Raw genomic sequence first — 15,732 nt, forward strand, 5'->3', positions numbered from 1 at the left:
TGATAAAGTGAATTGTTGCACCAAAGCAACAGTTCACAGTTTTCTGTTCCTGTTGAAAATGAATAATTTGAACTGTCATTGCTTTCAGTTCATTTGCTTTTGGTCTTAATAGAAATAAACTGGCAAATCCATAATAGTACATAGCAATTTATTGAAATTCTAGTGTTTGTGCACTTAGGAACATTGTTTCTTAGGAATGCAAACGCAGAATGCAAGTGATTACAAATTGGAACGTTCACACCATATTAGGATGTGATTCATTTAAAGAGTGTGCGTTGATACATTGATGGTCATGTAAAGGAAAACATGTTATATTGGGAGTGTCTGCAAGCTTTATAGTTGAAAAAGGCACCTGTCATTAAGTGTCTCTATAGCAGAGGGCTATTTCTATCAGACTGCTCCCATCACTCTGTGGGGAGCTACAGTAAGTGACATCTGCTGCAATATAATTTTAGAAGCAAAGAAGCAATGATGCTACAGAGTGTCAAGGCAATATAAATAAAAACAATAAACCACAGTTATGAAATAATCTTAAAAGTAATTGCATTTTCCATGGTTATTAAAAGTAGCTTATATGAGGAGTGACAAACTGATTGAAACATGTCAGAAACTATTCATAGCCGAAGCACACTCTTGTCAGTCATTCGATGGTTATAGATAATCTCAGTTGGAGATCAGTGTCTGTCCATTCTCGTCCTGTTCCAAAATGATGAAATGCATTATTTTTTCAAAATGCAGATGAATTGTGATAGCTTTAAAGTTTTTGGAAATGGAAGATTTAAAAAAAAATGTTGCTCTCAGGATATGCATGCCTATACATGTAAATATAAGTTAGGAGCAGTAGTAGGCCATGTGGTTCCTCAAGTTTGATGCTATTTAAAAAGATCATGGTTGCTCTGATTGTAACCTCAACTTTCCACCCAGCCCCAATAACCTCCTTTTCCTTGCTTGTCAAGAATTCATCCACGTTGTTGATTTAAGAGGGTTCTTGATCACTGTCATCTAATATAGGCAGTTGATGATTTATAATAATTTTCTGGTAGTTTATTGAGAAACAACAGTTTAAATATGATACATTAGTAAGTAAAGAAAGGTGGCATAGAACTAGTAAGAGATGAGAAAACTTCATTGATCCACAGCCATTCTGCAGAATGGAGGACAAGAGGCAGCACATTCCCACATCCCAGGATCCTATACCTTTTGTGGTGGTCCCTGGTAATCTTTAGTGATTTTTGTTCTTCCCACTTGCAGATGTTGGTGGGGAGGGCGCGTGGTGGGTGTGGGGGACGGAGTTCAGGGGTGCGGTCTTCCCTCAAGGAGATGATATGGTTCACCTCCCTGGATCTTCTTGGCCATTCCTCCCCCTCCTATTCCAGTTCATATACATTATTTTGGAAGCTGCCCATCCAGCCAATCACCTGTCAACTCCTCTTGGTCAATTTGAAGGTTAGTTTTCATTCCTTCAAAGATCAAAACCTTCTTATTTTTGATACACTGAATTGGTAATCGAGTAGTGTAGCACCTGATAAACCTTTGGTATGACTCAAGACCGTAATGATTCTTATAATCTATTTTCGGTTTTCACATAGAGATTTTTAGTTAGTAGTGATATTGGCATGAAAATATATTTCTAATCCAGGATGACCTGTGAATTGGAGGGTAACTTGCAGATGGTGGTGTTCCCATGCCCTTGTTTTTCGAGGTGCTGGAGGCTACAGCTTTGGATGTTGCTGCCAAAGGAGTCCTATTTAAGTGACTGCAGCGGACCCTGTAGGTGGTATATTCTGCCGCAACTGGACATCAATGGTGTGGGGAGTGAATACTTATGGTGGTAGGTCTGCTGCCAATCAAGCAGAATTTATGTCCTGGATGGTGTTGATTTTTTTTTCGAGTATTGCCACTTCAGTGATTGGCGAGCATTCCAGCACACTCCGATAGTGGCCAGGCTTTGACGTGTCAGGAGGTAAGTTACTTGCTGCTAAAGTCCCAGCCTCTGAACTGCTCTTGTAGCCATTAGATTGAAATGGTTGCTTCTGGGCCTGTTTATTGATAACTTGGGTGGCACCGTGGTTAGCACTGCTACCTCACAGCGCCAGAGATCTGGGTTCAATTCCTGCCTCAGGCGATTAAATGTGTGGAGTTTGCACATTCTCCCTGTGTCTGTGTGGGTTTCCTCCAGGTGCTCCAGTTTCCTCCCACAGTCCAAAAATGTGCAGGTTAGGTGAATTGGCCATGCTAAATTGCCCGCAGTGTTAGGTGAAGGGGTAAATGTAGGGGAATGGGTTTGGGTGAGTTGCGCTTCAGCGGGTCGGTGTGGACTTGTTGGGCCGAAGGGCTTGTTTCCACACTGTAAGTAATCTAATCTAATCTAAAGAAAACTTCCAGGATGTTGATAATGGGAAATTTATTGATGGTAATTCCATTGAAAGTCAAGGTAGATGGTCAGATGTTCTGAAACAAAAACAGAAATTGCTGAAGGATCTTAGCATCTGTGGAGTGAAATTAGAGTTAACCTTTTGGATCCATTTTGAAGAAAGGTCACTTAACTCTGATTTCTCTTCCTTGGATCTGCTGAGAAATTTCTATTTTTGTTTCAGATTTCAAGCATCCACACTTCTTTCCGTTATTTGGATAAATTTTCTCTTTCTCATGCTGGAATTGCATAACTCTTGGTTTGCATGTAACTTGATGATGCAAGGAATGTGATTGCAAGCTCTCCATTTGCCTGGATGAGGGCAGCTCTAACAACACCAACATCAAGAAGCTCAACACCATTGTGGAAAGAGTAGTCCAGTTGATTGGTACCTAGTTTGACTGTTGTCCAGATCTTGTTACATCTGCACATGAACTGTTTCATTATCTGAGATACTGTGAATGCTGCAGAATATTGTGTAATCATCACTTCTGACCTTATGATGGAAGTAAGGTTATTGATAAGGCAGTTGGAGATGGTTGCATCTAAGACATGACCTTGAGATACTCCTGCAGAGGTGACTAACATCCCACAACCGCAACCTTCTTCCTCCATGTCAGGCATCACTCTAACTAATGGAGAGTTTCCCCCGATTCACGTTGACTGCAGTTTTGCCAGGCTTCCTTGAAGTTACACTCAATCAAATGCCGCCTTTGTATCAAAGGGCAATCAATTTCTGGAGTTCATCTCTTGCAATTAAAGGAAACTTGCAGTTTGTGATGTTCTGTCCTTGTTCTTTTAAGTTTGAGATCAGTTGGAACATGCTGTCGAAGGAACTTCACTGAGTTGCTGTGGTGCATCCTGTAGATGGTACACATGGTCACCACAATGTGGTAGTGGTGAAGGGAATGAATGTTTAAACTGGTCACTGGATGTCAATCAATTAAACTGCTCTCCCCACATTGGTTTTAACTTCTTAGTGTTGATGATTTTGGAGCTGCACTCATCCAGGCAAATGGAGAGCTGACAGTCACATTGTTCACTTAATAAGATCATTGGGAAAATGAGTGGGCTTATTAGAATTATTGGAATTGCCATTCAATGGATTTGTGGCTGATTTAATTGTGGTATTAAGTCCACTCTCTTGCCTGTCTACCATAACCCTGACTCCTTCACTGACCAAAACTCTATCTAACTCAGCCTGAAATATGTTCAATTCCTAGCTATCATTGCTCTCTGAGGGAGATAATAAGCTATAATTCAGAAGGAGCAAGTGTTACTGGTTTTAGCACACTCAGAATGGCATGGTGGCTCAGTGGTTAGCACTGCTGCCTCATGGTGCCAGAGACCTGGGTTTGATTCCAGCCTCGGCTGACTGAGTGTGTGGAGTTTGCACGTTCTCCCCGTGTCTGCGCGGGTGTTCCAGTTTCCTCCCAGAGTTCAAAGAGTAGCAGTTTAGGTGAATTGGACATGTTAAATTGCCCATAGTGTTCAGGGATGTGTGGGTTAGGTGCAATGGTCAGGGATAAATGTTGAATAATAGGGGAATGAGTCTGGGTTGGATACTGTTTGGAGGGTTGGTGTCGACTTTTTGGGCCAGATGGCCTGTTTCCACACTCTAGGAATTCTATGAAAATTGGATAAATCTCCAAGCACAGATGAGATGTATCCTAGGCTGTTGTGGGAGGCAGTGGAGGAGATTGCAGGGGCCTTGATTAGTTTTCAAATTGTCTCTGGACATTGGAGAAATTCTAGATCATTAGCAGCTAATATGTTACCATTATTCAAGAATGGTGGCAGTGATGAACAAGGGATTTGTGGGCTAGTGAGTCTAACATTAGTGGTCAGAAAAGTTTGGAAGATATTATTAACTAGAGAATTAATCTCAACTAGGACAAGCAAGGATTAATCAAGAACTATCAGCATGGACAATCAGAGTGGCATGGTGGCTCAGTGGTTAGCACTGCTGCCTCATAGACAAAATACATAATTAATGTCTGAATGCCAGTTTCTAGTTGTCTATTTTATATTGATGAAATTATTTATTAATTTCCACGTAACTGGGGTACATCTAATCATCTGTGGCAGTGACAATTTATAAATGCACTGTGGCAAACGCATGTTATCATTCAGAAAACAACAAATGCAGATGTGGGGGTCAGATGGCATCCAGGGAGAGAGAGCACGTTAATGTTTCGAGTCAAGATGACTCTTCTTCAGAGCTGAAGTGAAGTGTGGAGGGGAGAGCATTGATGCTATAGTTTGGAGATGAGGAGATGAGGATGGGTGGGGGTAGTGGGTGTAGGAAACTGTTGTTGTTGGCTAAGATTAAGTGATCAAAATATGATCCTGTTTGGGAGCCTAAACTTCCTCCTACAGTACAGCATTCACTTTGCATAAAATAATTTCTTAAAAATGGACCCATTTTCGGTGAGTTTTTTCTGATTAAATTGGGGATATCCATGCTACAGAATGGAACATATATTCAGTTGTCCTGAGCCACAGTTGTACAATTAGATGAGCCATGATGTTTTTAAATGGTGAAGCAGGCTTAGGGTGTGGTGCAGGAAAAGCCAATTCCTCCGAATTCATATGTCGTCATGAGTCTGAGCATCGAATGCCTCCACAACCGCTGTAGCAGAGGTCAGCTGCCAAGCTAACAAAATCAGTTTTGCACTGGGGGGAGTGTAGGTGAACCTTAGCTCACAATGGGGAGGACTGACCTCATCAAATCTTGTGATGCAAATCCTTCTCTTTACTTAATAAGATCACTGATTAAGAGAGACCTTCACAGAGATGCTGAAAGGCCAAAAGTTACTTGAAAACCAAAAGGTCATAAAAGGCTACTGCTTAACATTAACAATTATTTGGCTGTCATTGTTCTGTTGGACACTGAAGGGTGCAAGAACACTGGCAGCGTCAATGAGGGAAGCAGCAAACATTTTTTCATTAGATAATAAATTGATAACAGCTGCTGTTACAAAGGTGCTGCTGAGGAAGATTTAAATTCGCAGGTGAAAGATTAGATTAGTTGACTTCTTTAAAAATATATTCATTGGATGAAGGTGTTACTGGCTAGGCCAGCTTTTATTGCCCAGAGGGCAGTTGAGAGTCAACCACATTGCTGCGAGTCTGGAGTCACACTTGGGTCAGACCAGGTAAAGATGGCAGCTTCTTTGCCTAAAGGACGTGACTGAACCAGATGGGTTTTTCCCAACAATTGACAGTGGATTCATGGTCATTATTAGACACTTAATTCCAGTTGTAATTGCATTCAAATTCCACCATCTACTGTGGCAGGATTTAACTGCGTCATCTAAACATTATGTGTGTCTTTGCATTAATAATCCACTAGGCCATCACCTCTGAATTGGGTGAGTGCAGTGTAACAAGTCCACAGTAACCTTCATAAAAGGCCTGGAGTCTATTTTAAGGGTCAAAAGTTTCTTCATTAAACTTAATCAATAAAGCATTCACATTGTATTTTCTCCTTCCTCATAAAGTCACAATGGAAGGAAGCCAATCAGATCATTGTGCCGATTGGCCCCACTCTTCTGCAGTTTTCTTGTGGCCTTGTTTACTTTTTAAATAGATATCGACTTCACTTTTATTATTTATTATTAAATCTGTTTCCCATGTGCAGTGCTTTCCAGATGATCATAATGCACTGTGAAACCAAAATTCCCTCATCTGTCTTTTGGCTCTTTTGGAAGTTATCTTAAATCTGTCTCCTTTGTTTACCCTTACTGGTGGGAACTAAATATTGTAAACATTAAAAGCCCTCACAATTTTGAACATCTGTTAATTTTTGTCATGCCTATCTGGGCTATAAGGATGACCAACATCATTTTCTCTAATGCACACATATGAAGTCAGTCCTTACTGATAAAACAGTGGTTAATCTTTTCTGCACCCTCTCCACAACATTGATATCATTCCCAAAGTGTGATGTTCAGAATTGAACTCAAAACTCTACCAAAAGCCAATTCAGTTATTTATAACTGATTATCATATCTCCCTTTATCTTGTCTCTTTGCATGTATATGAAAAGTTTATTTTTCAAACAGCCTTCTTGTCTTGAAAGTTTTTTTCTATGTGAACCCCTAGTTCTCTCCATTGCTGCATCTTTTATTAAAGTTTCTCTTTCTATGATATTTCATTCAGCAGAAGCTGCATGGGACAATTGCTTGTTTCATCTCTTCAGAAAGTTCTTTTTCCCTCCAGTGGGAACTGGGGAAATGTTGGAAGTATGAACATGTTGATTATTTGCCTGTGTGAACTACATCATGAATGCTCCCTTTGAGATGAATAATTCTTGAAGTGAGACTTGAACTTGAATCTTCTTTCACAGAGGCAGGAATGATATCCATTTTGTCATAAGGCCCTCTCCAGACACAATTGAATCATGAGACAGAAATACCTCAATGTACCCTGTTAATTTGGAAATGGTTACTCACAAAGAAAAACAGAACACAATGCAAAAGAACTGAAGGAAAAATATTCAGATGCAGAAGTGCTGCTTGGTGTCCTTGGTCACTTGTTAACATCTGACTAAATATGAATTCATCTTCGCACTATTAATGTTTGAGAGAGGACCAGGATATGTGATGGGCTAACAAAATTTGAGGAAATGACCCTTCCCCATTTTGGTTGAGAATTTTTCAACATCTCAGTCAAATATCTGTAAAATATAGTCATTGAGCGTTTGGACATGATTCCAGCAGGCAAATGCAGGAAGTCTGGTGGTAGCTCATTCTTTGAGCTGTTGACTTCTCACAGTGTAGTCATGTTCTGTTGTGTTAGCCCATAAGGATATAGCCATCTTCCTAGCTTAGTGTTATGCGGCACTACAACTGTGCTGTATTGGGTTGGCTTTGAACACACCTAGCACCTCAACATTGGGTATTCATGAAGTGCTGTCTGCCAGCAGAGTTGTAATCAACTGTAAATCTGATATTCTAGCATATCCTCCACACACTACCACTAATCCAGAGGATCATCCCTGAAGGAGGGCAGACTTAAAAGTGAGTTGTCAGCCAGCTGAAGCTATATTACAGGGGTACTTGTATGGCAAACAACATAAAAAGCACGTGAAAAACAGGGCTAAGCAATTCTTCAATCAATTGATCAAATCTAAGGTCTGTAGTCATTCTACAACCAGTTATGAATGGTGGTGTACAATTACAATAACAGGAGAGGAAGACTCCATAAATAACTCAAATCTAAATGGTGGGGCAGCCCAGCACATCAGTACAAAAGGCTTGAGTTGATAATCCATCTTGGCTTCCTCTGGAGGTCTCTAACATTACAGATACCAGCTTTCAGCCAATTCAGTTTACTCCATGTGATATCAATAAACAGCTGAAGGCACTGGATACTGCAAAGGCAAAGGCATCTGACAATATTCTGGCAATAGTACTGAAGACTGTACTCCCGAACCATCCACACCTCTATCCAAGCAATTCCAGTAGAGTTACAACACTGACAACTACTCAGCAATGTGGAATATTAATCAGGCACTTCCTGTCCACAAACAAATACAGAACAACTCCAACCCAGCCAATTACCACCCAACCAGTTTAGTTTAAATCAACAGCAAAATAATGAAAGGTGTTGTGCACAGTGTCATCAAGTGGCACTTATTCAACAATAACCTGCTCACTGATGTTCAGTTTAGCTTCTGCCAGGCAGGCCTTTGATAAAATATCACACAAAAGGTTAATTCAAAAGGTTGCATCATATGGGATTAGGGGTAATTTATTAGTTTGGATAGATGACTGGCTGAGGGATAAATAACAGAGAATCGGGATAAATGTTTTTGTTTCTGTATCACAGTTGTAACAAGTGGGGTGCCACAGTGTTTGATCCTTGGAGCCCAGCTATTTACAACCTATATTCATGACTTAGACACAGGGATACAAGGCTCTATAGCTGAATTTGTGAATAACACAAAAATAGTCAGGACTCTAAATTGCAATGAGGAAATATGAACCTTACAAATGGATATGGATAGGTTACAAGAGTGGGCCAAAATGTGACAGATGGAGTTTAAGGTGGTTAAGTACGAGGTCATGCATTTTAGTCAAAAAAATGGGAAGATGACCCATTATCTAAAAGGAGAGAGACTACAGGATGCTCTGGTGGAGAGGAATCCGGGTTTCCTTGTTCATGAGTCACGGAAAACTAGCATGCAAGTACAGCAAATAATAAAGAAAGCAAATGGAATGTTGGTTTTTATAGCAAAAGGAATAGAATATAAAGATAAGGCATTGATGAGACTGTACCTGGAGTATTGTGCACATTTTGGTCCCCTTACTTGAATAAAGATGTAGTGGCATTGGAGGCAGTTCAGAGTAGATTCATAAGATTGATCTCAGAGGTGAGGGGTTTGTCGTATGAAGAAAGACTGAACAGTTTAGGTATATGCTGCCTGGAATTTAGAAGAATGAGGGGAAATCAAATTGAGATATTCAAGATGATAAAAGGTGCAGATAAAATAGATGTGGAAAGGATGTTTCCTCTTGTGGGGCATTCTAGGTTGAGAGGTCATAGTTTTAGGATAAGGGGTAGCAAATTTAAAACAGAGTTCAGGAGAAACTACTTCTCCCAAAGGGTTGTGAACCTGTGGAATTCGCTCCCCCAAAGTACAGTGGATGCTGAGACAGTGAGTAAATTTAAGGAGGAGCTAGACAGATTTTTAATTGGTAATGGGTTGAAGGATTATGGGGAGAAGGCAGAAAAATGGGGATGAGGAGCAAATCAGCCATGATCAAATGGTGGACCAGATGCAATGGGCCGAATGGCATAATTATTTTCCTATGTCTTATGAACTTATGAAATTGACCAGAACCTGAACCAGATCAGCACATAGGTGGCATGAACCTAGAAGAACAAGGAGAGCAAGTCTACCACCTGAACATTCAAAAACTGTGCCATTCAGACTTGGAACCATATTATCATTCCTTCATTGACAATGATTCACAATCCTGGAACTCCCTCCATAAGAACATTGGGCCCCAGCAGTTTCAAGTGGACAGATCATTAACATCTCCTGAAGGATAGTTTCTGAAATGCTGGCCAAGCCAACTTCTAATGATTTTTTAGCAATGCTTCCAAGTAATTGGTGAAGATTTTGACATGTAAACAAAATCTTTAATTCCATAAATAAAGAGGAAAATTTAAGCATGCAAGATGGGCGGCACGGTGGCACAGTGGTTAGCACTGCTGCCTCACAGTGCCTGAGACCTGGGTTCAATTCCCAACTCAGGCAACTGACTGTGTGGAGTTTGCATGTTCTCCCCGTGTCTGCGTGGGTTTCCTCCGGGTGCTCCGGTTTCCTCCCACAGTCCAAAGACGTGCGGGTCAGGTGAATTGGCCATGCTAAATTGCCCGTAGTGTTAGGTAAGGGGTAAAACTAGGGGTATGGGTGGGTTGCACTTCGGCGGGTCGGTGTGGACTTGTTGGGCCGAAGGGCCTGTTTCCACACTGTAAGTAATCTAATCTAATCTAATCTAATCTAATGTCCAATTCGAATACATAATGCTCAGAGTCAAAAATGCAGAACTTACTAACAACTCCAACAATGTCCCCCTGCCGTATTTATCACCATTTATGAAGGTAGGGAGCTCATTAGGACTAGCCTCACCCATACTTTGAAAGCAAACCTAACATGGTATTCAGTTTTCATAAGTTGCATTCATGTCTGCAATCGAACTCACAAGCATCAAAAATTGCACATCATAAAATATGGTATATAACAATTTGGATGAGAGAGCTTTGGGTGCAGATACCCTGATTCACTCCCACCTGTATGGAACCTTAGTTGTAATTTGAAGCAAAATGACCTCTCCTTTGCTTGATAAATGCACTTTAACTTCACTAACCGTGAGCAGCATTTATTTTCAATATCTGATCCAAAGGCTATTTGTGGTAATGGCTTTGTAATATGAAACCTATAAGAATCGACACAAGCTTTTTTTGCCTCCATTGCAATGGCTAGATTATTTTAGATATATATGATTGATTAAACGGTTTTGACATAACCTCAGAGCACCATTACACATGCACATCATATTCTGCATTTAAACAATCAACTGTGCAGTGTTGAAGGAAGATTGAAGATGAAGCATGCAAAGCCCTGTGCACATTTGACTTAATTTAATCAATGAATTGTCTAAATCATGGAGTCAGATTCATTACTAACTAAATGTAAAGGGCTGTTGCAATGTCATGATGGATACACTGTGGCATGTGTAAGTAATTATTATAATTGAAAGAAAGACAATTTTCTTTCATGTCTAGTTCATAACAATTTTCTTGCAACTGCATCTCTCACCATTAGAATAGCCCCTGAACCAAACTTCCTGAGTGGTTTTTACAAACCATTACCTACTATCTTTAATGCCCTCATATGTCTGCTTTCTTTTGCATGTATGAAAAATACAGTATATCAGTATTTTGAGCAAACTTGTTTGAGCTTGAGAGGGTCTTAAGTGTTACTTAATTCAGAAGTAAAAAGGAAAAATCCAGCAGGTCAGGCAACCCCTCAGCAGAAAACAAATGTCTGACCTCCGCAGTGTTTCCAGCATTTTTTTTTACTTCAGATTTCCAGCACCCTACTGCTACAGAGTTTTGACTTTGATTTGACATCAGAGCTGTCTTGGATTGAATTATTCCATCATTTCATTGTGCATTGTGATATGACAGGGTGCTACAAAAACTCAGGAAGGAATTCATTTATTTGCTTAATTGGCACAAATTAATGCTGTACACTTTAGAATATCTGTTTAGAATGGACAAGTTGGACCAAAGGGTCTGTCTCCTATGACTGTACCCATTGGGTTATGGCTTGAGACAGTCCACTCTTAGTTAACGTAATCAAATTGAATCCCCACATCCCAGTGAGAAAACAGTTTTGGGCCTTAATTGCTCCACCCAAGGTAATTGTCAGTGGTATTTCTTCAACTGCTCATAATTACGTCTTCAGTCAGTCTGCTGGTTGATGGGATGTGGAAATTTGTGATATTCAGAACAAGAATATAAGGAAGTGTGAAGTGAGAATAAAAGTTCCACCATTGAGTGAGTTACCTTCAAGTAATTCATGCATTACCAAGGAACCTAAACTTTGGATCTTGTTGTTGTTAACTTTACAAATCTTTCCAAGCTGTTAGCACTGATTGTAGACAAATGGCCATTGATATATGTCTTAAATAATCATTATTTCACAACTCACAAGTGTTAGTTCATTAAGTATTTCAAAGGAAAAACAAGTTAATCCAGCTATGTAGATTTAAAACATCACAGGTTAATGGAATAGAGTTAAAACATAGGTTAATAGAATAGAATTTGAATGTCATGCTATATTTCATGTTTATGATTAAAATACCACAAAATGAAGTTACATTGTGTTGTATTTTTTAGTGGAATGGGTGCTGTTACAGTTCAAAAAAAGGGTCTGCATTTTGTGTTTTCACACGGTGCTAGAACTTACCTTAGCAATGGGTAAAGAGAATGTGGTTTGGAAGTAAAAGCTGTTGGCAGACTGTGATGCTGATTTAATGCTAGCAGTGCTATTGTTGATCTTAATGTTCCAACTAACAGCCTACAGTATTTTTAACCATGCACAGCTGAACTTCCGTTCAGCAGGAGGAAAGGCCCAGTGCTCTTTATAACAATCTTCAACGACTCCCCGGTCAGTTGCTGATTGATTTTTAATGACAGGTGCGATGTGAGTAGAAGTGTTTTAAGGTTTGTACCGCTTTTTATTGTTGTCTTTGAGTAGTAGTGTGGCACAGGGTGAAGGTCTTGGTTATGACTCGCAGAGTTCTTTGAGAAGTCATGTGTGGATTAGTTCCTAACCCCTTTGGCCTGAAATATGATCCGCATAGTTGAGGATAAGGACTGAGGGGCGAATAGCAGGAGGGGTCTCTGCAGGAGATCACATTAGCTCAGAGTTTGCAGGCTGTGTTTCTCCTGTCCCAACCTCAACAATGACCAATGTGTGCATAGTGTCTCTGTTTCACTCAGGAGGTGCTCGCTGCCATTATCCTCTTCCTCCAGTGGATTAACATTTGCCTTATCCTTTGAGGCTATTCATGTCCAGTCTCTCATTATGTGCAGTTTCTGAGCTTGCATTTGAAGTCTGTGCAGTGTCAGTATCTGAGCTGATGACTGTGAGTGTGATATTTCTTCATTATCAGTCTCCACTTCTTTTCCCATTTCTTGCTACTGCAACATTAGTTGGCCAGATAAGCTGACTTAGCTGCATCACAGGAATAGGCATAGATTAATCTCACTTTGTAGCCCATTTTCCCAAAGTGTACAATGTCATTGTAATATCTCCCTGAAATGTTTGCAGCATTTTATTTCACAACAATATCTAATTCTTTGGAACAGTGTGATTCCTCTTGGGTCCCGTATAGGCTTTCAACAAGTCTGTTTCGGGGTTCCTTCTAGGTGCTATCTTAATGCCATTCGAGCCCCCTACCCTCTCACCCACTTACCTCATGCACTTACCTTCTCTCATTGCTTTCAATGAGACTTTGTGACATTTAAACTCTTCACTGGAACTTGGCAGTCAGTGCTGTCGAAATGAGGTTGGACTTGGGCTTCTTCCAACTATACTACACTACAGAGATTCAGTTGCATTGAAGGTACGCGGTACATCTATAGAGCTTTTTGCATCAGAACTGGGCCAAGAAATTTAGAGCACAGATGCAAGAGTAGTCAAGTAGATTCAAAAGCAGCGATTCAACTATGTTTGCTACTTTGTGAAGATTTGGACTCTTGTTGAATTGTTTGAAACCTGAACTTTGCAATTAGGAGACAATGACGCCATGTAATTCCAATTTTGGGAATATCTGAATTTTAAATAATGTTACAAGTAAACGATGTGATTAATATTCAGAAAATTAATTTTGAATTACGGTTTTCTTAACCAGGTGTTCTGAAGGCTTCTTTGGACGCCCCAACAAACCAGGTGGATTATGCCAACCCTGCCAATGCAATTATAACCTTGATTTGTCTGTACCTGGCAGCTGTAATTCATTGACAGGAGAGTGTCTTCGTTGTATTGAGGGAGTTTCTGGTCAGTTCTGTGATCAATGTGCTGCAGGTTTCTTTGGAGATGCTGTTGTAGCCCGGAATTGCCGACGTAAGTATGTTTCATCCTTCATTTGGTATTTGCTTCTGAAATATGACAAATTAAAATAATCTTTAGGTAGGTGTTGATTTGAAATAGTTTTGAATGTACAATCTTGAGCTTAAAACAAAACATGGCTGCAAAACATTAGAATAAAACAAGATATCCTCCACCTTCATGCTTTTATAATGGTAAATCCTGCATGGCCCAGGAGGGACACATGTGGATTTCTCATCTGTTAGACTGGAGGAGGCCCGTTTATCTCACCTCATCTTATGGGTTGGAGAATAAACTTGTGGTTTGTGAGGTGGAAAATGTGAGAGTGGCAGGGCAATTTTTAAGGTGGGGTAGATGGTTTCTTGGTGGGTAAGGGAATCAAAGGTTTTGAAGTTTGTCAGGAATATGAAATTTGAAACACACAGATCAGCCAAGACCTTATTGAATGGCACAGCAGAATGAAAGGGCCAAATGGCCCACTGCTGATCTAATTTCATTGTGTGTAATTATTTGTAGCAGTAGTTTAAATTGGATTGTATTTCAAATTTTAATTGATTCAGAGCCAGTGGTGAAAAAAAAATCAAAGTGATGAGTAATGAAACACCCCAATTTAGCCTTTACTTGAAACACTGTCTATTGTACAATGTTTGTGATTGCAATTGGGAACATTGATTTGGAAAGTGCATGTCAGAACCTGCTCAAAGTGCACTTGCAGCAGGGAAGGTTTCAAACAGGAGTACGTATTGGAAAGTCATCCCCATGGACTTTGACAGCATGAGAAAGAACAAGAATTACTCATTAAGTGATGACTTCTGTCAGCACAAAGTGTTTCCATCCACAGTGCAAGTAACATATTGGCTCCATTTGAAAATGCCCAACCGTTGCACGTTGAAACCATTTGCTTCTTTCAGCTCACAAGCTTCTTATTCTGATGGAAAAAGCTCTAGGTAGATACATTGTATTTTTGATAAATACTTAACTCTCTTAGAATGCCTCCCTGATCCGTTATGATTTTTTTAGTCTAAAAGTAATAGATCATGCTTATGATGCACTCTATCAGGGCTACTAAACACTTCCTCATTTAACTTAGTGTGCAATACATTTAGTTGAAGTCAAAACAGTTTTGTGAAGTGGCTGAAATTTAACTTGTTATTAACTAGGAACAGGGTCCGAAGGAGGTTAAAAGAATAATTGACATGGTGTTTCTGTTGAAGTGCTTTATGATTTATCAAACCTTGAGCCCACTCCATGCCATTCCCATCCTGGGCAGGTTTTCCAGTTTCCTATTGACTGTGTTATGGGCTGCTGCAGATGGGTCACTATCCTGAGCATGTGGTGCTGGAGCTCTGTTCTGTTAATTTGTTGCTTTCAAATGGTAATGTATTCTGCAACAATAATTCAATGCAGCTAGGCCAATCTTTTAAAATCATTGGACCATCTGAGTTGACGATTGGTGCCATTAATAAGCTTGCACCTGGATGAGATAATTTGCCACTGCCACAATGAGCAACAAAAATCAAAATAAAGAATGCCTCTGTGCTGTTATCTTTTGTGTTGTTGTGTGCCGATAAATCAGCGTGATATAATATGAACAGTGGGATCCATTTGTTCTTTCACTATTATTTGTATTATATTTTCAAAGCTATCTCTACACCAGAGCACACAACCAAACTGGTTTATCATTTGTGACCTTCCTTCTATTGTTTGAGAATTCAAAGAGCTGTCAACTGCAAAAAAATCCACAAAAGAAACCAAACAACAGCAACCACATTGCTAATTTTCTGCCCCTTTGCTATGCTTTGACTGTCTAGAACTCATTGTATTCAAATCTCAGCAGGATTCACAGCTGTTTGAATGAAAATGTCTTTATTATATTTTTAATTACAGTAGGAATGCGAACATTAAAAATGCCATGAAAATTGCCCCATGTCTGCTTTTGATTATATTATTCTGTCAGCTGTTGAAGAAACTGACGTTATTAAAATAAAAAATAAGTCTGTGTGCACAGGAATCAGTTGTAACTTTGCTTACAACATGTCATACTTCCTTTTAATAAACCAGTTAGAACTTTCAGATTCATTAGTAAATCCTTGACAGCATCAAAGCAAGCAATGATCCATGCATTTTTCATTATTTGAGCTTCTACTCATCTATAATAGCTTTGATTAAAAACTGTTGTCAT

At 39.7% G+C, this 15,732-nt stretch overlaps 1 protein-coding gene across 4 annotated transcripts in view; it reads left to right on the forward strand.

The window, feature by feature from the left end:
- lama2 (laminin, alpha 2) overlaps window positions 1–15,732 on the forward strand; it is a 393,314-nt gene that overhangs the window by 216,358 nt on the left and 161,224 nt on the right. For all 4 annotated transcript variants that reach the window (XM_060851112.1, XM_060851122.1, XM_060851132.1 and 1 more), the window contains exon 19: window positions 13,354–13,565. In XM_060851112.1, the coding sequence (XP_060707095.1) occupies window positions 13,354–13,565 (212 nt within the window). The remainder of the gene's footprint in view (window positions 1–13,353; window positions 13,566–15,732) is intronic.

Source organism: Hemiscyllium ocellatum, chromosome 3, assembly GCF_020745735.1.
Source record: "Hemiscyllium ocellatum isolate sHemOce1 chromosome 3, sHemOce1.pat.X.cur, whole genome shotgun sequence".
Taxonomy (NCBI): Eukaryota; Metazoa; Chordata; class Chondrichthyes; order Orectolobiformes; family Hemiscylliidae; genus Hemiscyllium; species Hemiscyllium ocellatum.